This window comes from Pteropus vampyrus, unplaced genomic scaffold (genome assembly GCF_000151845.1).
Source record: "Pteropus vampyrus isolate Shadow unplaced genomic scaffold, Pvam_2.0 Scaffold2, whole genome shotgun sequence".
Taxonomy (NCBI): Eukaryota; Metazoa; Chordata; class Mammalia; order Chiroptera; family Pteropodidae; genus Pteropus; species Pteropus vampyrus.
Window position 1 is genome coordinate 3,993,312 of NW_011888783.1, and position 24,122 is coordinate 4,017,433.

The following is a 24,122-nucleotide window of genomic DNA, read 5'->3' on the forward strand; positions in this document are numbered from 1 at the left end:
GGAAAGAAGTCAGAGCTGAGGTTTGATGCCTCCGGATGGCAGCAGTACCTCCTTACCAGGGTTGCTAAATAGGAAAAGTGATCTACGACATTCAATATGGGATGCTAGTAGACACAAGGACTGTATATACTAAACTCTACATCTCGTTTTAAAGTGTAGTACATATGCAAAAATTGCAGAAACCTCTATTCTGTTCCTTTCTGCCTAATCTACTGAAATGGAGTGTGTATGAAGAGTATTAGAGAATTAGAAAGAAGGTATGTGTGTATATGTAAGAGTATTAGAGAGATTAGAGTATGTGTTTATTAGAGTATGTGTTTGTGTGAAAGAGGGCGTGAGAGTGCATGTAAGAGAGAAAGACGCAGTATGTGAGGATAGGAGGCTCCAGACTTTAATACTTATGAGAAATACAAGAATACTGTTGAAAAGTACATGAACAGGGTTAAATTATGCGTCCAATTCACAGTTCTACACATTCTGCCAAAGGCTTAAGTTGCAGACTTTCCCTTCAAGACAGGAAAAAACAAAAAACAAAAAAAACACACAAGCACAACCTTCTCTTGTGCTCTCCCTAATCTCGGTAGCATTTTACTTATCACTTAGATGTTTAGAGGAGTTTTTCTGATTGAGCAGGTTTTCCTCTTTTTCAATACTTTATTGAAGTGTTTCAAAGCAACACTGGTAGCATAAAATTCACTATAAGAATTTCTCACATCTGTTTAATTGCTGCATGAATGTCATTTATTTATTGAAATTAACATTATTATGAATACATAGTGAAAAAATGCTCTTCAGAATAGGAAGGTGAATGTTGCTCATCAGTTGGACTAAGCTATGTTCAAATGAGAGAGATGTAGGAGATGGTTCACAGTTTGGTTTACAAGTACACAGGAGAAATATTCATCTGGGTGCATCTGTAGGTGCAAGGTTTTGGATGAGGAGGCTCAGGAATGTCTCCAGCTGCTTGCTTGATCTGTATGCAATTAGTCCTCCCTTGTTGGCCCACCGATCCACTCCACTAGCACCTTCATTTTCCACGTGGTACACCAACTGTGGTAAATCAAGCCCTGTTTCTGGATTTCTCTCTAAGCATTCTTTTAAGTCTACCATTCCCCCACCCATGGCCCTGAGTATGGCGTGAGCAGCACAAGAGTCCCACTTGAATGTGGTATCTTCTGAAAAGATGTAAACATCAACAAGGCCTTGGACAACACACAGGCTCTTGTAACCAGCCCCAGCTGCCCGGAATATACGATCTCCACAGACACGTGACAATGCAGCTTTGATATTCTCCTTTTCACTTGTACTAATGACAGCTGAAAACTGGTGAGAGAATTCTACCTCAGAGCTGGTGTTTTTAGTCAATTGGCTCCATGGTTCACTGCCATTTCTTTTAGAAACGGAAGGCTGATGTGAGTAGATGTTGGTCTCCATGTAAGAAAGGCCCCAATAGCACTGTCCTTTCCACCTGCAAAAGAGAACTTTCAGTGTGTGGAGGTAGGTTATGACATTTGTTTTATCATTCATGTTGTTTTTCAACTTAATGATATGAAAAAAATATAATGTAATGAGTCTCAATGCCCTTAAGCCTAGAAATAGAGATCAAGTAGCTAATGCATTTCTAGAAGTTACTCCTCTGCATGCAGCTGCTTGCCTGTTTTGCAGATTAGAAACATTTTCCATTTTTCAGTGTTATCACATCAATCTAGGGTGATACTAAAATCCTGGCCTGTAGAAACACCATTAAATTTCATTGCCACTTTTGGCATTTATAGTTTAATAGGGAAAAAGATGAACAGACACAATCATCTATCTTTTCAATCTGCAAAGCAGTCCTTATAAGTTGCTCTTCATTTGGTGAACTCCTTTTCATTGTCCTATCATAAGCTCCACTTTGGCTTTAGCATCAAGAGAGGTGGACTCATTATTTTTGTCCACAAAAATAATAGCCCTATCATTTCTCAATGTTTAACTTATTCTATTTACAGAAGAGGAAACTGACGCTTAGGGAATAGAAGTGTAAGAATGTAAGACAGTGGTAGAATCTGCATTCAAACCCGGGAAGTCTCACTCCAGAATCTGTGCCACTACTTTTGTCAACCATTTCTAGGCCATGATTATGTCTGCATCCAGTCTCAATTCTTTTTAATTTCTCAGTGACCTTTTAAAGATAACAAACACATTTTCCGTTTGGAAGAAGGCAGGGGTAGAGGAAAATGTCAAAATTCCAGTGGTGTAGTTTATGATTATTAAAGAGTATACAATTTTTAGTTGCTTGAAGCAACTCAAAGTTCAGTCTGAATAGAACAATATGACTGACTTCAATAAAAAAAACAGACCACAAGAGAAAAGCTGCTTGCTTCCCCTTGGACTCTGCCTAGAGTCAACCCCAAAGCGCAGGCCATGGATCAGAGGGAACTGACTGGCAGCTGGCTATGCTCCAGGTAAGAAGAGTCCACAGAAGGGTGAAGAGGGAGGAGGCAGAAAAGGTGATACTGACACACTTACAGGGAGAGCACCCCATAGGTTCTAATCCTGGCCATAACTGCTCAGCTTTTCATTGGATAATTTTCACATTTTGTTCTGAATTTCTTCTAAAACAGTGTAAAAGTTTAACTGGCTATGTATCTGGCAACAGCGTCTATCTTGGTCCAAATTATTAGAAAAGTGTTACCGCTATTCTATTAATCTGGCTTTGAATGGATTCCAGGAAGAGGGAACAGGATTGCTATATTTCAAATGCAAAACTATGATTTCTCCAAGATACTATTTCTTTTAAAAATTTCTACCAGCATGCCCCAAATAAAATTATGCCAAACCCAGGCTTAAAAATAGAACTTTAATTCAAACATGCAGATTTTAGTAGGAACACCCCAGTCAAATCATAGGAATGTCACATGGAGTGATAATCTTGACAATAAGCAAAGCTAAGGTTGTAAATACTAAAACACATAATGTACCAAGTATTCATCTTTTACCTGAGAGTGTTTAGGTCTTGTGATACAAAAGGTTGGTTGATGACCCCCATCAGGGGCACCCCTGTCTGTATGTCATAGACACCAATTAAAATGGTGACACACTGAAGTCCACTGGGGAAGATTCCTTGGTTGGATTTAACATCAGCAGAACCTTTTATATACTGATAAGTCGAATCTGAAAAACGAAGCAAATTTGTTTGGATTCAGGTAATGAATATTTAGAAAATAATGAACACATCTATAAACTGTCCTATACCATTTCTTCCACTAATTTACTGCTATGGCCTGAATGTTTGTGTCTCCCCTCCAAAATCCTAACCCCTCCCCACTCCCAAAAAAGATGGTATTAGTAAATGGGGCCTTTGAGAGGTACTTAAGTCATGAAGGTGGAACCCATGAATGGGATTAGTGCCCTTATAAAAGAGGCTCCAGACAGGTCCCTAGTCCCTTCCTCTGTGAGGACAAGATGAGGTGCTGGTGATGAACCAAGAAGATGGCCCTCACCTAACTATGTTGGCACCTTGATCTTGGACGTCCAAGCCCCAGAACTGTGAAATGTAAATTTCTGTTGTTTTATAAGCTACCCAGTCCATAACATTTCGTTATAACAGCCTGAATGGACACAGACAGTAACCAATCAGGTTTTACCTTTGGATGTCACTTGTAGTGAATAGTTATTTGACCTCTTGTATCTTATTTTTAAGCTGCTTGTGTTTCATTTTCCTGACTGTATAGGAACTCTTGAAGGGAAAAGACATGTCTACAATTCTTTGGCAATTACCTTTTTGTTGTTGTTATTGCTAAAATCAAGAAGAAAGTGACAATTATGGTGACACAAAAGGAAAGAATGAATGGAGCTCCTGTGCAAAAGAAACTGAGGAGCTAGGTTTCCCCTTAAGAGATGTACATGCCAGTAGCTGACTGCCAACATCGAGTGAGTTAACACCCAGTTAAGGATGTGCTGGGCAAAAAGATGGAGAGAGCTAACAATTCAGGATAGAACCAAGTAGCAGGAGATCTCTGTGCCTCAGAAATCTTAATTAATGCTGGTTTACCCTTACGAATGATAATAGATTTTGGGGAAGAGCCTTAGTCTGCATATGTAATCCATTGGCTAAACATTCAATAATTCCTTGATGACAGAAGTCATTTCTCTAACGTGGTGTTAATGTGCTTGTCAGATGTGAAGGGTCGGGGAGTTTGCTGCACGGCATAATGAACGGTGCCAGTTGTGTTGGGTGGAATGTACCAGGCAGGTGGGAAAGAAAAGAAAGGGACTTCTGACAATTAATACCGAGGGTACTGTATTAATAGCATCATTGAAGTGAAGCCTATACTTTTAAAACAATGAGCTACAGATTATGGTTCTATCACAATCATCAGTGTGCCTGTGTGTACATACACACATACAGACACAAACACTTAAGCATATCTGTTATATGTGATATATATTTATTTATAACACAATACATAACACACATCTAAACTCTTCATTTATTATTTTAAAACTTCAAAAATTTTAAAACTTCCAGGAGAATTAAACTACACTCAATTTTTATTTTTCTAAGCTTCCCCTCACCAAAGGATTACTAATAAGAACAAATGAACAAAAGCAAACACACTATCTTCTACTTACCTATGGGATCCACCCAGATTCCCAAAATGTCCTGTGGAATGGTGATATCTATTGAATCCAGAGTTGGGTCAGTAAAGGCAACATCCTGATGAACAACCTTGGCTAATGCTTCAGATGCCACCTTGTTACCGTTAAGGACTTTGCTAAGAAGCTCTACAGTTTCTTCCTCTGTCGGACACAGTCTCAAGATAACCTTTTCTCCTAGAATAAAGACAAACTAAAAGTCATTACATTTCAAGAGTCTCAGTGCAGAAAGAACAACAGAGGGCTGGGGAGAAGCAAAAGCTATGCACTTAGATTAGGCGAGGGCAATATATCCATAGCAGTGGTTCCTAGCCTGGCCCATTGCCAGAATCACAGGAGCCGGTGGGGTGGGGCACGAAGGGTTGTCATAAAGTCACAGACGCCAACTGATCACTCATGCACTTAATAGTAAGGGATAGGTCCAGAAATCAAACCTTCTCCCCAGAAAAATGTCCACATGGGCACATGCACACAATTTTGTATCCAGTTTAAGGGAGCTCATGGACCGGTTTAAGAACCCCTGAATCCTGAGTCCTTTGATAATCTTTTATTCATGTTTTTTGCCTTTTGACTTTTAATATGCATAGGTTACCCTGTTGTGTTTGGATGTTATTGAAAAGAATGAAGGCTTTATCAGCACTCCAAAGCACATCTACTTCTTCTCTGATGCTGCTTTTAACTAAAAATTGTTTATGCTCAGTAAAGTAAGATGAAGTATACTAATCTTTAATGTATTAAAACTATACGACTAAATGATATACAAAGAATAACTCTCCTCTGTGAAACTCTCTGGGAATTAGTATGTAAGCAAAGCTGCTTCTCCAAATGAAACCATAATTACCAAGTCCAGGTGCTTTGCCATCGCCTTAAACATGCTTCTACTTAGACCCTTGGTTAATTTAGTTTCCAGCTCCCAACCAAAGTAAAGAAAGAGGCTGGCAAAAAATAGGGAAATTAATAGCAACAAAAAGGGACAACAATGGAGGATATAAACTTTTAAACAGAAATAAAACATGACACTTTGGGGCTTTTTAGATACATAGACAAATCTAACTACCTGAGCTATTCCAAGGACTAGCAGCATCTGCACCACCTGGGAGCTTGTTAGAAACTCAGAACTTCAGGCCCCATCCCAGACTTACTGAGTTTTAACAAAATCCCCAGGTGATTCACATAATCATTAAAATTTGGGAAGCACAGTATGAATATTACAATGATGACTGAATCAGCAAGAAACTTTCACTTAAATTTGGTTAATTTAAGTTAAATTCAAGTTACATTAGATTGTTAAAGTTGAGGAATAATAATGCTAATCACTGCCGCTTACTAAGGGTCTACTCTGGGCTCAGTGAAAGTCATGGGGCCATTCAAAGGAGCAAGTCATATCACATCACTTCCTTTGCTTAATATTCTCCAGTGAATTCCCACTGTACTTAGAGGAAAACCCAAACTCTTTCCTACAAACTTCCATGATGTGTTCCGGCCTCATCCACTAGTCCTTCCACTTTTCCACATATTGGCCCGTCCAACATACTAAGCCCATTATCTCCTTCAGTTCTCAGGAAATCTATGTGGAATGGCTTTCTGCGTCTATAATTCTAGATAAATGAAATATTAAAATAACTTTGTGAAGCAGTCAAATAAGATTTTAAGCATAGAATTTCTTATGAATGAGTCACAGGATTTTTTAAGCATAAGCATAAGAAGTTTAAATGAGATTTTTCTTATTGTGTATCACAAAACTAACTGTATCTTAATACATAGCCCATGAAAGAGACAAAAATTTTTCCAGAGTTAATCCAGTTGTGCAATGCATACCTTGCTGGGGCATCAGTTTTTTCCTTTGAAAATGTGCCTCTAGATGTTTAACATTTTGTCACAAGATCAGTGTTTAAAGTTCACCATTCTTAATCTTCTACTATTAAGCAAACAAAAAATTCAATCTAAAAATAATTTATCTGGAAAGAATTAGATGGAGATTTTGATATTCTCTATATGGCAGGGAACACGGAGGTCCATCATCAAAGGAGAAACTGGCACACAGAAAACTAATTAAATGAGACTTAAAACTTGGTACTAAAAGGAACGTTTTTCGTTAGTCAAACTCCCTTTACAGAGGTTCTGAAACCAGAGAAGGGAGGAGGTGATTTGCTCAAGATCACACAGTAGTCAGACACAGGGCTTTCTTAACATTCTCAGCCAAGGTCCATGGAATCCCACGAAGTCCACAAGTGGGTTTAAACCTTGGATCTGAAATCGTCTGCACAGTTGTATAATGCATATCTTGCTGGGGCATCAGTAGCTTCCATTAGATTCCCAAAGGACCATGCAAATTTCTGAAAGGTTGTCATACATTATTTAAATGCTACAGATTTATATCTAAAATAACACATACGGATTTGCTAAATAATTCTAAGAAAGCCCATTTCCCTAACTTAAATGGCATGATATTCTGAAGTATTGAATGAAGCTTATAATTCAGATATGCTATTTACACAAAAAGCTTCCATTTATTTATTTTATAATGTATATTGAAAATTAGAAAATATGATAATAAGTTACACATTTACATTAAGATTTGTATACTTACCCAATTCATTAGTAAACTCATTGGATTCTTCTCCAAAAATTTTTTTTGCCAGGCCTGGAAACTGAATGATTCAGAGTGTGACAACAAATCCAAACAATAACAATAAAACATAAAAACCACATACATGTTCAGTTCTGAACAGATTTCCATTTTATATTTCAAATTAAGTATCATAATTAGATCTGAAATTTAGAAATTTGCAGTTCCAAAAATCTAAGTATAAAAAAGTGAAGTCAGCTTAGTTTAATACTTAGGTTTTTAACATTTTCCTGTTCCTTTGCCCTTCTACAAAGTCCAAATCATGGTAGAAGTCTGTTTTCCTTATGCTCTGTTGAGTTTACAGAAGTAGTTCTAGAAATTTTATTCTTCTACTTAAGGGCCACGGAACTAGAAAATTTGCAAAGGGGATATTTAAACTGTTGCTCTTAAATAGCACCCTAGTAGCTTATACAAGTTACTATTATTGATCAAATACCTAAAATTGTTACTTGAGACTAGATAGAAGGGATTAGCGGATGTTACATTTTGTTTTCATTTTCAGGTGTATTTTCTGCACCTGTTGGAAGTATCATTCACCTTCAGGCTAGGAAGGTGATACAGCAAAAAGAAAAACGGAGATATTTTATTGACCGATAATTTATGCATCAATATAGAATGGAAAATTTGTAACTAAGTAAGAATCTTCTCTCATCTTTGTATGACCAGGAAGCTTTCAGATACATTTTGCCACTGATCCTCTCTACAGTAAAGATAATTTTTCTCAAAATATATGCTAAATTATGATATACGTTATGTTCTTAGGGAACAAAAGCACTAGAATGCTTCAGATATTTGAATTCAGTCATTTACAGATGGCTAATAGCTTTAATAGTGCCCACAACCACTTGTTACTTTTTTCAATTTTGAAGAACAATGCAAGTCAACAGGGGCTGGCAATGAGCCAGTTCATCAAGGGCTGAAGTTCAGTTCTCAAGCCTGCTTATAGACAGACCTGTTTCTGAGGCTACAGGATTTAAGAGTCATGAAACAAAGATATAATCATCATGTATTTGTTCATAAATCCTGGCATATACTTCATCAATGAACAATTGCCTGAACTTGTTATAATGCTTTGGAGCAAATATTAGCCCATAAAATTAATATTGATTTCTAATCCAGTTAGTTGCTCAACCATCTCTTCTTGTACCCAACTATCTTGATCAATAACATAAACTTACTTCATTTAGTTTATTGGAGCCAGATTTTATAGGGCATGAAAAAGTATAGCTTATAGAGATTTCAAGCGGTTGTTTATTCTCTCTTCCTGCCTGTGATCAAGAATTCACTTAAATAATTCTTATTTAGAGAATTTCATAGAAAACTATTCCAATGTTTTATAGTACCTTCTGTCATAAAGTTCTATCTTCTCAGATTTAAAAAAATATATATAATTATTAGTTTATATAAAAGCCAATATTGTATTGCAAAGAGCACAGACTCTGGAGCCGGGTGGCCTATGTTAAAAAACTGGCCCTACCATTCATTTGCTGTGTAACCTCAAGCAAATCATTTAACCTATCTGTGCCAATCTTTTCTCATCTATTACATAGGAATAATAGTTCTTTATAAAATTGTTATGATTTAAAAAGTTAAATAAGCCTTTAGAACAGTGCCTGACACACAGTAAGCATTTATAAGTCTGTTAGTGTTAACTGTTTATTATTACTATTTATAAATAGTTTTTCCACCCAAGCAGCTTAATATACCTAGAAACCCAATCATTGTTAGTTATAAACTATGTTTTTCTACTAGAATAAGGGAGACTTTAAGTCTCCAGGATTCTACAAGCCTATAACCAAGGCAACCATTAGATAAATGATTACATCAAGAAGGTGGGACTTAAAATATATTATCAAGTAAAAAAAAGCTATAAAACAATGTTTTTATTTCTGTTGGAATAAATTATAAATGCCTCACACACACATACACATTAATAAATGAAAAGTTCTGTACCTAAATGTTTCTCTCTAGCTGTTAGTATTGTGAGTGATTTGTATTTCCTTATTTGCTGTTCTGTATTTAAATTTTTTTCTGTAATGAATACATTGTAGTGAAAACAAGGGGGTAAAAAAACCTAAGTTGTTTATTTGAATCCAAAGTGCTCTCATTCTGAGTGGGCAATAAAAAAAAAAAAGGCATGCTATTCTAACAGGGGACACAGCCACAAGGGCAAATATTTTGCAGTTACCTTGGATATGACCTTTCTTACCTTGTTTTCCATATTTTGTTTTATAACTTCCTGTACCAGTACATCAGCCAGGGTCTTGAAATCAACTGCAAACTTCTTGTTCTTTTCTCCTTCTTTCTTTTCTTCTATGAGCAGCTGGAAGAGAGCTTCCTGCTGCCTGCATGCCCGGGCGATGCTGGCAGCTTTCTCAGAAACACAGAGTAGCTCTCGGAGGATATCTGACATTTCTGAACCTTGCTTTTCAGTTGCAGCTGTGAATGGAATCGGCACCCACCCTCGGCTGTCAACTGGAAAAGTACAAGAATGTGAAAGAGAAAGCAGTTCAGAGAGTGATGTCAGGGTGCCTCTGGCACTAGTAACAACCTGTCTGGCAGTCAAGCTGGTCAGCAGAGCTCAACAGCTAGTATGTATCATAGTCACATCCTCAGTGTGGAAGTCTAGATATCATCCAAAATTTGAAACTTATTTTTTTAAATCATTTAAAAATATTTATAGTCTAAAAAATCCATTAGACAAAGAATTGAGAATGAGAATCTACATTATATTATAAATCCCTAGAAAGATAGATGTTGAAGCATGATGTTGAAAGGAAAGCCAGATTCTTATAATGACCTTAGAATGATCATACAGGCTTAGTGGCTATGTTGAAGTAGTGTCCTCTCTTCCATCCTATAGGAGAAGGGAGAAGTGAGAGGATTTATCTTGTCAGATCTGGGGCAAATTCCTAAAATACTAAGCACCACACCAGCAGGAACTGTCGTATCCTGCAAGACTGGGGCTGCTCTTGGGCTAGCAACCCAAGTGATCTCCTGGTGACCTTTTTTTTTTTTTCCATAAAAAAATCCCACTATTTGTGCTGTTCTTATAGCAAGAAGAAGTTTAAATAATAAAATGAAGTAAAACATGCAACTTGTTGGGACTTGAAAAGTTCTTGCTTCTAGAACTATGCTATCACACCTTGATATACCTATTGGGTAATTAGGAGAAAAACATTTCTCATTTTGCAGTAGTAGCTACATTTTGCTGAAAGCTTTACTAATCGCTGTCTCATTGTGAAAATTATCAGTTCTGTCTTAAGGAAACTGGAGCTTAGAGAGGATAAGTAACTTCAAGATTACACAAGACTAAATGGCAGGGATCGGCAGCAGTCTTACACATAAATCTATGTTCTTTATTATCATAATAAACACTTTAAAAAAAACTTCCCTTAATGGACTCTAGGAGACAGAATTAGTACCACAATGAAGCTGTCAATGCAATGAGGTCAATTGTGAATTGCCATAGCTGGTTTGAATTAAACAAGTTTGCTAATAAAAAAAAAATGCTATTAAGATTATGGGAAATATGAAAAATATGTCCAATCTCAATAGCAATAAAAGGAAAATGAATCAAAATGAGACATTCTTCTTCACTATTAGACAAAGCTGTTTTTCAAGTTAACATTCATTCTTGAAGAGGGTATGGTTAACGAGTGCTGATATTCCACTAAAGGGCATGCAAACAAGTGGGCTTCCACAGGGGGATTGAGAAGCGTCAAGTTCTCTAGCGATGTCACTACCCTTTTAACCAGTAATTCCAGTCCTACTTTAATTTGCGTTAAAAGTTAAAATATTTCTGTGCAAGAAAGATTAATATTAGAGTAGAAAAAAATTGAAAATAATCTTAAACATTGGTAAAATGTAAGGGACTACTATCTGATACTTAAAATCATGTTTTGAAGAATATTTAATATGAGAATATATTAATGCTATAATGTTAAGTGGAAAAACAACCTATGGCTATATGTTACTAATTTGTGCTTATATGTAAACATACACATATATATGTAATACAAGTAATACACATATATATAATACATTCATACATAGAGAAAAAGATTGAAAGACTCATAGGTGATGTTTTAATGGTAGTTACATAGATATTTAATGGTAATTATCAATTGAGTACTGGAACTGTGGATGACTTTTTTTTCCATTATGCTTTCCTATAATTTTCAAATATTGTACAATAAATACATGCTTCTATTATAAGAAATGGCATTTTAAAATATCTTGGGACATTTAAGCATGAAACATAAGACTTCCTCAACTCCTGGAGACAATTGTCCAAAGTGGTGCTATGTTAATACCCACAAAACCTTTCAGATGGTAGAGAGGATGGAGTTAAAAATTAAATAAAAACACCTGCCTACTAAATGCATTTTTCTTTCAGGAATCAGTGATTTGTTCAAAGATTTACTTTGGTTTACTTAAGAAAAACAATTACCTTAATATGGCTGAAGCACTTTGATTTAGAAATAATTTATGATTATCTGTATGCTATAAATTATAAGTTATATAAAATATATACATACACAGAGCTACATATATTAGTAGAATACACAAATCCCAAGAGTAAGAATTCAACTTGATTAATGTTGATTTCTTAGTAAATGTTCTGAGGTTAGTATAAAGGAAAAAGAATGAGCTAATAATTATCTAAATAGCTCTTTATCTTAAAAGCAGCATGAAGATTTTAAGGAGTTTAATTTGAAAGCTTTCTATGTAAACAATATCAGTATTGTCTAGTTTACTCAACTTTGTTAAAACCAATTTCCTTTTTCTTAAAGAAGCACCGTTGGATTACCGAGAAATACCATTGGATCACCAAGAAACTCCCTGTGGTGCCCTGAGAACACGCAGGTGAGCTGCTGACCCAGGCTGCAAGGCGCAGGAACCACCCCACCTCTTCCCTCACACAGAAAGCTCCATGCCTTAGCCCTGGTAAGTTTCTACATAGCTGCCCCACGGGTTTGGAGTTTCTCCTCTTTGATTTCCTCAAAAATAACCATTCTTACCCCACTTCAGCACAGCAATTTGACCACTGGGAAAGAAATACCAGCTTTAAACTGCAGTCCCATAATTAATAGGTACACAGATTTTAGGAATTTGTTGTAACAATAATCAAGTTTTTCAGTTCCAAAGTTATCACAGAGCTCAAACTTAATCACTCTTTATTCCGACCCTCCACAACACTATCATATTTTGTTAAGCTCCAGCTTGAACGCCCAGTGTCAGCTTGGGACTAAGCTTTCTCTAGCCGTCCTAAAAGAATTTTATCCTGTAAGAACCCAGCACTTTTTCAGCTATTTACCTTTCTCCAGGGTCCCAGCTCCCTAAAAAAAACTCTCTCATAGCATTATCTACATGTAAGACTTTCTAATTAATTTGCATAACTAGCCTGCTACCTTCTGGCTGAATGGATCATTTTCCCAAAACGAATTGAACCACCATTCTGTGCTTCTCTGTAAGCTGCTCCTTATACTCTATATCTCTCCATCTTTCCTCAACTCGGTTCACTCAGGCAGGCCACAACTCTGAGAGGAGTATTGGATAGTTCATCCTCACCTTGAATGACTCAACTTGAGATTAATTATCTGCAGAGAAACTGAGGGCTACATCCAATACAGAATTTCTTCAGGTTTATCAATAGATCTTATTAATACTAGTGGAAATGATCTTTTAGATGATTTTTAAAGGCAAGTTTATACACTCATTGTTGACCTAAATTAGTTTTAGTTAAACATTTCAAATACCTTAAATGAAAATTACCAACTCACAAGTAGTAAATTATGACATTTACTGTAATTTAGTAGTTTTAAATATAGAAGGAATTCCTTTTGATTAGTATTTCTTAGTGGGTGTTCTGAGAACCACCTGTATCAGAATTACCCAAGGCACCTACTAAAAAGATTCCTGGGCTCCATCCCAACATAGTGAATCAGAATCTCTGAACACAGGGCCCAGAAATCTGTATTTTTGTCAGCCTCCTAATGATGCTAGATACTGAGATTTAATAGCTACTGTTCTTCATGTTGCTTATTCTAATTTAACACTATGCTGGCAATTTCAGTGGGAGGTGGGGGGCTGGCAGCTAGTGGCATATATCTTGGTAGAACCATGTAAGTCCAATAGTTCTGCTATCACTTATCTGTGTGCAGAGACAGGACCAAATTAAAATAATAATAGCTAACATTAATTAGGTGCTTACTATATCTTCCTAAGCACTCTACCTATATTAACTCATTTAATTCTCACATAACCCTATGAAGAAGGTACTTTCTTTCCATTTTACAGATAAACCAAGGCACAGGAGGTTATGTAATTTGCCCAAAATCACATAGCTAGGAAGTGTTTAGGACAAGAAAAAGCAGAAGCTTTTTATTGGCAGTATTCTGGCCAATAAAATCTTTCATAAATTGTTAGCAGTTAACTAAGGAAAGAAATGAGTAATTATTGGATAAATAATCATAAGCATGTTACTGTTATAAGTTATATAGCAGCGTAGAGAAACACACACCTAATAGCTGTTGCTAGTTTAACTATTATAAATCACTATTTAATTGACACCTGACTCCCTTCTATCCTCAGGAAAACATTTTCCCCAACTGATTATCAGTCTCACTGCAAACCACCTGTGCCGGATAGTAAAAACTCATCTGTCCTGTTCTATTGATATCTCTCTTACTGGCTGTCAAGGCATCAGTAGGGGGAGTGGCTCAGCTCATGCAGAATACTTAATTCCTCTTACTTTAGTTCCTAGGGCTGTCATGACAAAATACCACCAACTGGATGGCTTAAACAACAGAAATTTAAATCTCACAGTTCCAGATGCCAGAAGTCTAGGACCAAGGTGATGGCAGGTTTGGTTTCTCCTGAAGCCTCTCTCTCCTTAGCTTGCGGATAGCCACTTGCTTGCTGTGACCTTGTATGGCCTTTCCTCTGTGTGGGGGCATTCCTGGTGTGTCTCCCTCTTATAAAGACACTAGTCAGGTTGGATTAGGGCTCACCCATACGACCCCATTTGACCTTAATTACCTCCTTAAAGGCCCTCTGTCAAAATATAGTCACATTCTTAAGTACTGGGGGTTAGGGTTTCAACATATAAATTTTAGGGGACTACAACTCAGCCCACATCTCTTGAAAGAGGGATCTTGATAAATCTTAGCAAATGCAACACAGTCCATTCGTCTTTCATTTCCTGGTAAAACAAAACTGGGTAGGGTTCTCTTTCTCCCTTATGTGGTCAAAAGTTTAATGTGAAGCAATCTTTCCTACATGGAACCAGTCATTTTAACAGCCAAATCATTAATGATGCAGTGAACAATGAAATAATAACCTCATAAGTCTTACTTTGTGACAACCTATTTCAAAATACATTTGAGCAGAACAGGTTTTAAAAAATTATATTCCTTATTATCTCTATGTTAACATAAGACTATACCACAATGTCAGACAGAAATAGTCCCTTTAGCTTTTGTGTGATTTTCATATCCCATTGGAGAAATATTGACTACATTGAAGTGGGTCAGATAAAAAAAAAAAAAGAGCTCTTAAGACTTTTCCTGGAAGCCCAAATCTCTCTACAAAGACAAAACTCAATTTTAATTTCTCACCATTCTATCATCTCATCAGAACACCAGAAGTTTAAAAGTCATATCTGAATAATTTACATATTTCAGATGTGATAAATAATATAATGGGAAAGACATAGGCTTTGGGATCAAACTTAGGCTCAAACCTAGCTCTGCCATTAACTTTAGCTGTGTAGCATCAGGTAATTTACTTCCCCTCTCTGAGCCTCTCTCCTTATCTGTAACATGAAGACATTTACCTTGCATGGGCATTGTGGAGATCAAATGAGATATTTCTGGAAAAGGACCTAACACAGAGCCTTGCATATAGTAGTCAACAAATGATAGCTATGACTATTAAACAGAACTTCACAGAAACCACAGTCACATGTCCTTACTTAAGAAAAGAAGAGGTTGGCAACTTTATATGGGTCACTGAAATCTTTTCTGAATATTTACTAGTCCATTAAATCCAAACGGCTGGAAACTACTTCTGATTCTGTGAATGACCTAGAATAAAGTTTCTTTATGCAGGCCAGATCTGATTACTTCAGTTTCTGGGCGTCTGGGTGGAAACTTTGGCTCCTGGAGGCTGCAAGACTGCTCCAGCTTCATGGTGGACCATCTATGGATGGCTTCCAAGAGTCATTATTCTGTTAAGGGAATATTCTGTCAGGATGTTTTATGAGGATTCTAGGGCCAAGGGAGTCTATTCTTATGTGAAGAGCCTAGTTGTAGCAGGAGCTGGCCATACCCTTTTGTTGTTCACAGTGGCAGAGTGTGACCATGTAGATAAGCCCCCGCAACAAAACAGAGCTGCTCTCTAATGAATAGGCAAGTGGGTCAAAGCATTTCCGTTGACATTCCCCTCTTCCTAAAGATAATCCACTACTTCTACAGAGCCCACATTTTTGCCTGTTGTACAGTGACTCCACCCCACCCCCGCCATTCATATTCTGAATTCAGTCTTTCACTCATCATCTAAGGAGTGGCAATTTGAAGCTGATGTATGGTAGCCCTGACTAACAGCTATTGCTGTTGGGGGAAAATGCCAGATTTCCATTAAGTACCTGGGTGTTTTACAAGAAGGTATTTGTGGAGACCTCTCTCAAAGGAGTGCAGTTGTCCAAGAGTCTCCCTAAGTGGGCACATGCTGAAGGGCTGGCCCAAAGCTGTATTTAGCTCACATTGCTGTTGTAGGGGAAACAAAGACCTCATTTTTCTTGTTTTTGCTCCATACTCGGGGCTGCTTTAGGGAGTAGTTTAAAGAATGGAGGCTGCTGCCCTGGCAGAAGGGAAGGGGAAACATAAGTGGGCACATGCAAAGTATGTCGGGAAGCTCAATTTGCTCAACTCTGGAGCAACCAGGGATGCATGAAGTGCAACTTGCTAACAGTAGCTTCCCCTGATATCCATATGAGATGCTCACCTGCCCATCTGGTTACCTAGGCCAGAGGGAAACTGTACCACAAGTATTCCTAGGGATTTACAAATGCTACCATGTAGCTCATTGGAACCAAAATTTTTCTTCCAATGTATAAGCCTTTTTCAGCTTTCAGATATTTGACTATCAGACATTTCTCAGAATCCATTAAGTAGTACAGTATGGCACTGCCTGTACTTTTTCATTGTTATTTTACTTTAATCTGCTTGATATTGCTATCATCATTTCATAGGCTCTGATTTAAGTTTAGCATTTAGTAGCCGATTTTCCACCATCTGTCCATTTACTCCTATGCTCTGGACAAACCATTTATTTGCACATATTGTTCTGTGTGGTTGACATGCCTTCTGCCTTCTATACCTAATATCTACTCACCCTCTTAGAATCAGTTCAAGGGCAAGAAACTCAACCAGATAATTCATAAAGGAGGATATTCAAATGACCAATAAACATATGGAAAGATAATCTACCTCATTAGTAATCAGGAAAATGCAACTTAAAATCACAACAGTACACCACTGCATATCCAATGAAATAGCTAAAATTAAAGACTGAAATTTTCAAGTTTTGGTGAGGATATGGAGCAATGAGAACTCATTATGTAGTTCTGGTGTGAATGAAATTGGTACACCAGTTTGGAAAACTATTTGGAATTTGTTGAATATAAGCATAACCTCTGATCTAGCAATTTCTCTTATAGACATATACTTGAAAGAAACTGATACACATATGCATTAAAAGTACAAGGATATGAGCAGCAAACTTTTCAATAACCTAACACTGGAAATAACCCAAATAACTATCAATAATAAAATAAACAAATTGTCAGATTCACATAAGAAAACACTATGCAGCCATGAAAATGAAAGAATTGCTGCTATAGGCAACAACATAGATGCATCTCTCAAAAAACATACTGCTAAGTGAAAGAAGTCAGATAAAAGACATGTGCTGTACAATTTAATATGATGTTCAAAAACAGGCAAAACTAACGTAAAGTATTAGAAGTCACAGTGGTGGTTATCCTTGGAGAAGGACAAGGAGTTATTGGAGAATATGAAGGGGTTTTTAGACACTGATAATGTTCTGGATATGAGTGATTGTTAATGAATGGGTTGACTGAAAATGCATCAAGCCATACACTTAGGACTTGCATATTTTCTGTATGTATTTCTAATTCGATAAAAAGTATGTGTGTGCGCGCAGACACATGTGCGTACACATGCTTGCATGCGTAGAGAGTCAGTTCAACAGTTGGCTCCTCCAGAAGCCATTGCTGACCTTCCTTCAACTTGGGCTCCTGGGCCGTGGGAGAATGAGGCAGCTTTCCAACACAATGTACATCAGATTGCTTATCTATGCTCTGTCTGACAGATTTAAATGTGCGTGGTTTCATAGGACTCTTAGCACATACCTCAGAGGTGTTCAATAAATCTTGGCTGATAAATTTCCTCTTCGTAAATACAGAATTCATCCTAGTCATATTGTTTATTGCACATGGATCTTATCAGCATTATCCAGGTGGCATTAGGCATGTGGGACTATATTTATTTACATAAAAGTCTCTATACATTCTGTAGATGACTAGCTACTGAAGCACATTTTTAAAGCACCAAGTCAGAATCTGAAATTATGCTCTGTCATCTAGAGGTGAGCTATGTTGGCAAGATTAATTTAGTTGATTAAAATAGTAAGTTTAATTTGATTTGTTAGAAAAGACATTAAATATGGAATATGTAAATCTATCTATTTTACCTCAACATTTCTCCCTCCCTCCTTCCTAACCTTCAAATAATGTTGACATACACACCATTTCTAAGCTGATTGGTCTACCCGACCCTAGCTCTTTAAAGGCCACATTAGCCTGCATTTTTGCTCACTAATTCAGCTCAAAGCAATAGACCACAAAGATGTCTTCTGTTATCAATGCTCTTCTGGTAGGTTGTAAATGAGAGCTTGGGCTAAAGCAATGTTTTCCAAATTAGTAAGATCAAAAATTATTTGGCGCACTTGTTAAAAATATAGATTTTTGGACTTTTGTCCTGGAGATATTGAATTAGTAGATCTGGGTAAATATACAGGGAATGTCACTCAGCTGATTTTTATATAAAATTTTAAGGAAATATAAGCCGACAGGTGCAACAGTCAGCTCTGTCTCTCATTGGTTACTTAGGAGCAGAACAGGGAACCCTATAGCTACTGCAACTAAGAATGATGGCTGTGGTCATCTAAAGATCAACTTATAGTGTTGTTTTTTTGTAACAAAAATTCTGGAAAAAGGTAAGCTGATCTACATAAGAAGTATTCCACACTGGCATAATACTTGTATAAAGTATGCTTATCAGAGACTTCTCAGAACTCATCTGAAAACTATGAAGAACTTTTCCATTTAGAAATACTTTAAAATTTGATAGTGACTTTTTTTTGCTCTCTTCTCCATAGTTAGTAACATTTTCACTAAATATGAACTGTATTCATTTTGATAAGTTGTCTATCTGCTAGGTTCCAACTATGTTTAAACATTTGTATGCTAGATGTTTTTAGAAAAACTGTGGTGTCACAAATGAAACCACATAGAATTTTTTTAAAAATGCAGATTCACTGTAACTATCTTAATTGTAGGAAATAATACATATTTTTTAAAATACAAATTTAATGCACAATTCCAGGTAGAAAGAAAAGACACAAATGTATAGCTTGCAGCAAGGATCTTTTTCAGTAGAATATTATTTATAGTTTTGATCACTGTTAATCAAGATGTAGTCTTATTAATCCTCAAGTCCATTTTGAATTTTTTTTTAATGGAACATTTTTCAGTCATTCAGGAAGATTCCCAGATCAAATTATCTTTCCTTCTGGTCTTGCAACACTTACTTTTGACAGCAACTCATGTAACACTTGCCTTCCCTTGTCTACACGGGCCACGTGGATGTGTGGTAGAAAGAGCCCCTGTTTGGGCCATAGGAGAGCTGGTCCTTAGGCTCTGCTTTGCCTTTAGCCAACCAGGTGTGAAACCTTGGCCACGTGGCTTAAACTATCAGAGACTTGTTTTCTTCATTTTTATAAACATAGAAAAGGAAAATAAAGAGGAGGCATAGAGGTCGAATGGTTTTTCTATGGTCTGTTCCAGTTCAAAACTTTCCTGTTTTTGGTATCTACTTTCCATATAAAAGAGGTTAGAGTATATCATTCAGCCTTAAAAAAAAGAATATAAGTCTGACACATGCTACAACATGGATAAATCTCGAAAACTTTCTGCTAAGACTCGAACTTAAGTCAGACTCGAACAAATATTGTATGATTCCACTTATGTGAGGTACCCAAAATAGTCAAATTCATAGAGACAGAAAGAAGAATGGTGGTTACTGGGACTAAGCGGAGGGGGTACTAGGGAGTTAGGGCTTAATGTGTACAGAGTTTCAGTTTGGGATGAAGAAAAAGTTCCGGAGATGGATAATCGTGATGCTTGCATAACAATGGAAATGTACTTAATGCCAGTGAATTGTACACATGAAAATGGTTTAAATGGTAAATTTTATGTTATATAAATTTTACTATAATTTTTCAAGAGTAAAAAACAAAAGTATACGTTCAAAAATTGTACATTTTAAGGGCTGTTGATATTTATCCTCCTAATTTGGGCATAATAAATATTTGTTGATTAAATGAAAAAAAAAAAGAGATTAGGGTAGGGGCATGAAAATTAGGTTGAAAGAAGGTACTAGGAGATTTATCTTAAAGTTGATTTGCACAGCAGTCGCACTGGGTTTTATTACTTAGATTGTATGTTTATATGCAGTGTTAGGGTATAGGTAGAGGGATTCGTGGACATTATGAGGATTGCCTAAAGCTCCCCACCCAAGCCACTCCTTGGGGTACCATGGTTTTCTCTAATAGGCTCTAAGTTCCTTGAGAGAAAGATACATATTTTTCAATCTCCTTATGACACACAGTGGGAGTTATGTAAATTGATTGATTTTCATTCCATTAGAGATAAACATGTTTAAAAGGATTTTCTTGTACCAAAATTAATCTGTAAGGGATTTATTTATTATGTAAATTTTAGGATTATAACTGTTAGAAAATATGATTCAAAGGAGTTCTTTACAGAGCTTTATAAAAGTGGTTATTACTATTTATTTCTGCAGTGATAAATTACATGATCTAAAATATATTCCCCAAATATAGTGAGAAAGCAGATCATAGATCACATTATGTATCACGTGGGCAGACTGGGTTTGGCAGCATATTTCTTACTCCTACTTTGTAGAGGCAAATCATTATTTTTAACAGATATTTACAAGTGTTGAGTAGAACAATACAGAATATTGAATGTAACATTTAACTTTAAAGGAACACAAACTGATAAAATAATATTTGTAATACCTTCTGCTTGAAAAAGTCAAAGTACTAAAATGATATAAATGGCTCATTAAAGCCACACCAGCATATAAATGTACTAAACGCTCTTGTATTCTTGCTGATTCTGCAACCATAGATAAATGTCTACGCTGGTTAATTTTTATCTTCTTGATCTGATTCTTATTTGTTTCCCTCATTCTTTGCTATTCATGAAGCTTATAATCAGCCATATTTGTAAAACACACCTTTCATTATTCCCAGATCAACCTGGGAGTATATTTGATTCTTGCACATTCCCAGGAATTAACTAGAGGGGTTTTCCAGGAGTTGGAAGATCAGATCCTACTTAAAAACTATTGATAATGAAAAATTATGGCATCACTTTAATTAAATTAGGTTTTCCTTAAGCAATAGTAAAAGAACAGTTTCCTTTGGTCATTTGAATTTAACTCCTATATATCAATTGTAACTCTTATTAGCATTGAGAGAAACCTACCACCATCAATCTGTACAGAAAGACAAGTTTAGTATCTGTGGATAAAGTTAGCAAATATTTACATTAACTTAAACTTGGGTAGTTTAAATTTTAAATATTAACTTGATTAAGAGTCAAAACAAGCAAGCAAACAACCCTTCTCCATCCCCTCAAAAAAAAAGGAGAAGGAATGGAAAGAGAAGGAAACGGACACTTCATTGTGGTAATTTATCTTAATGAATTCCTTTATAGATGTTTAGTACTCCATTTTGTTAATTTGTTTTTATAAAAAATAACCATGTTTTATGCCCAAAAAGTTTTTTTTCTTTTTTGGATGGAGTCAGATCATTTTAATAGAAGCTATAAATAAGCTATATGCATGTTTGTCTTCCCTAATTAAGAACAAAGAAGAGGTAACAAATAAATGTGCTGTATGAAACAAAAATGATCAGGCACAATATTGTGGTATGGATTACTAGTCACAGTAATCTACATTAAAAATCCATTAATAAAATGCTCTCATAATATTAAAGAACTTGAATTAACATTGGATACCACAAAAGAGACTAAACATGCAAAAATGTTTGCTAAATTCAATCACCAGCAGTCCTGACAACAAAAGGATATAAAAGTTTCGGATTTCCTAAACCGATGACATCATCATATTAGTAAAACCTTAGCTTCCATGTAAGAACATTTTGTGTATAAGAATGGTAATAGGTTATGTCAGTAATTCATTCCAGAAACAGTTTTCCCCACCAGTGTTTTGCAGTCTTGCCTTTTTTATTTTCTTTACCCTTTTAAAATTTTATCATTTGGGCGTATTTTAAAATTAAAAAATTTTATCGTTTGGGCCTTTTCCCCTTAGAATTCTAATTCTGAAGTCTCAAGTTGCAACCTGGGAGTCTTTTTAAGCAACTATTATCCACCACCCGGTAAATTATAAAATTAGACAAGTTTGGGAAACACTACATTAATCATGAGAGAGAGATGGGAGGCAAAACACTGTCAACTCTTTTATTTCTAAACTCTAAACCAAAAAATAAATCAATGGAGAGAGTTTTATTACAAGATTCAAAATATTTTAACAAGGACATTTATAAAGACACACATCCAGAAAATGTTCTCACATATACCATCCTTACCTTTAATAAGAAGACACTTGTTTTTATTAATCACTTTATATAAACATAATTACCTTTTACGCAATTTATCTACAACATGAAATAGAATAGGACATTTTCTAATTGTACTTAGAGACAAATAAAGGGAAATACATATATAATAAACAAGTTTATAACTTTTCAAAGGCCTTATATGTCAAATAAAACATAGTTTCTTTTTTTTCCAGAACTACCCCAAGTATGGCTCTAATTTAAATCTGTAATAAGATAGTTCACATTAAATGGCATGAGTCCAAGCTGCAATTTCCAAGCAAGTGGTATTTTAGTCCAAAAGCTTGAAAAGAAATGGTAGCTTATTCTATGCAAGAAGTGTTAAGTATTTTACATAATCCTCTTCATGAGTAAGAACTAACTTCAAGAGTAGTATAAAAATCGACAAAAACTTAAAAGTAGGTTCTAAATAAGAATGCAAATACTTGCAAAAATGAAAAAATGAACTATTCCATTGCCTTTTCCCCTTATAGTCCTAATTTAAAAATGAAAAAATGAGGTCACCTAGCTAATTCATCATTCAATGGTAGTTCAGTGGATTGTTTTCATCATTAGACTATTGTCACGCTGAGCAGGACTGATCCTTATCGATTTCTTTGGTTTCAAAGTTAGGCATCACAGGAAAAGGTACCAAAAAAAAAAAAAGTTTTATTCAACATGTTCAGGATGCATGTAAGTGAAATGTTCATACGGCCTTAACCCACTGCTCTTTTGAAGTGAACGCCATTCAAACAGTGTGCAAACTGTCTTGTTATTCAGTTCCTTAAAATTAGCTTTAAACTGGAAATCCACAAGATATACACCTTGATTGTTTATTTGTATTCTTTATGGGTGTACTAAATAATCTAGGGACTTTCATGCTTTTTGCGTCAGCCAAATCCGTGTTAAATATTTTCTCTCACCTACTACTCTGGCCACACCAACTATGCACATCTCACAAAACCACCTTTCAAAATGCAGAGAATTAAAAGCAAGGAGGTAAAGATTTTTCTAAATATAGTCCCATAATGTTTATTTTACACTCATCTAGTAGGTCAATAGCAGCAGCCAGCAGCTATGGACAGTTAGAAGCATCTCTCAAAGCAAAACCCAGGGGCGCTTGACAGCTATACCATCTACCTGTTGAACCTGGGCCACTGCCCTCAACTGTCAGATCAGCTTCTAAGACTTAGAAATGCTAATGATTGATTTTTTTTTTTTTTTGAAGTTGTTTGCTAATCTTTCTTCCCACCCTCTACTTCTTTCTGGTCGCTGCCGCAGAGCCAAGGGAGCCGCACGACCCTCGAGCTCCTCCGCCCGGTTGATTCCAGCAATGGTGCGGGGTGGGCCGGGCCGGGCCGGGCGGCAACCTCGCTACAGCAGACCGAGGTCATCACAGGCCGGGCAGAGAGGCGAGGAGCCCTCCCGGCCCAGATTTACTCACCTGGCGTCGGGAGGGGCGATCCGGGACGTGCTGTTCGCCCAGACCGGGGACCAGATCCCAGGAGGAGGGAGTTGTGGCGCCGGGGCTAGGGGGGCGTAAGGAGGAACCCGTATTACCTAAGCCCGGGATGCGGAGCTCTAAAGGAGGCTACTGCCTTTCCCTTCAGAAACGGAAGAGGCGGGGGAGGGGGAGGAGGAAAATGCGGAGCAGGAGGAGGTGGCCCGGCGCGGGAGGCTAGCAGAGGGGCGCCAGGCGTCTGGCCACAAGCTCAGAGGGCGAGGGGCGGGGAGCACAGCGGAGTCACCGGAGGCGAAGGCGAAGCTGGGCTGCGGGCTGCCTCGCTCCGCCCTGGCTCCGACCTCTGCATTCGCCAGGCCGCCACCCCTCGGTTCTTCC

The 24,122-nt window shown here is 36.7% G+C and overlaps 1 protein-coding gene and 1 long non-coding RNA gene across 2 annotated transcripts in view; one reads left to right on the top strand and one right to left on the bottom strand.

The window, feature by feature from the left end:
* The window catches only part of LOC111737865, a 36,251-nt gene extending 23,368 nt beyond the window's left edge, over positions 1–12,883 (top strand). Inside the window, exon 3 of the long non-coding RNA XR_002779591.1 lies at positions 12,064–12,883. This is a non-coding gene — a long non-coding RNA (uncharacterized LOC111737865). The remainder of the gene's footprint in view (positions 1–12,063) is intronic.
* On the bottom strand, positions 719–23,878 carry INPP1 (inositol polyphosphate-1-phosphatase). The gene is made up of 6 exons (XM_011356028.2): positions 23,727–23,878; positions 9,477–9,742; positions 7,229–7,289; positions 4,615–4,815; positions 2,979–3,153; positions 719–1,468 (listed from the first exon to the last, which is right to left on the bottom strand). Exons 2-6 carry the CDS (start codon positions 9,678–9,680, stop codon positions 901–903), a joined length of 1,209 nt encoding a protein of 402 aa, XP_011354330.1. The 5' UTR covers positions 9,681–9,742; positions 23,727–23,878; the 3' UTR covers positions 719–900.
* Between the last annotated feature and the right edge of the window lie 244 nt (positions 23,879–24,122).

What these genes read in the sequence shown, in the direction of transcription:
- INPP1 (XM_011356028.2), bottom strand. Translation starts at nt 9,680, where the DNA reads ATGTCAGATATCCTCCGAGAGCTACTCTGTGTTTCTGAGAAAGCTGCC. An exon ending in AACAAAATATGGAAAACAAG is followed by an intron (nt 7,290 to 9,476) that starts GTAAGAAAGGTC and finishes TGAATCATTCAG; the next exon opens with TTTCCAGGCCTGGCAAAAAA. An exon ending in TGAGTTTACTAATGAATTGG is followed by an intron (nt 4,816 to 7,228) that starts GTAAGTATACAA and finishes TCTTTATTCTAG; the next exon opens with GAGAAAAGGTTATCTTGAGA.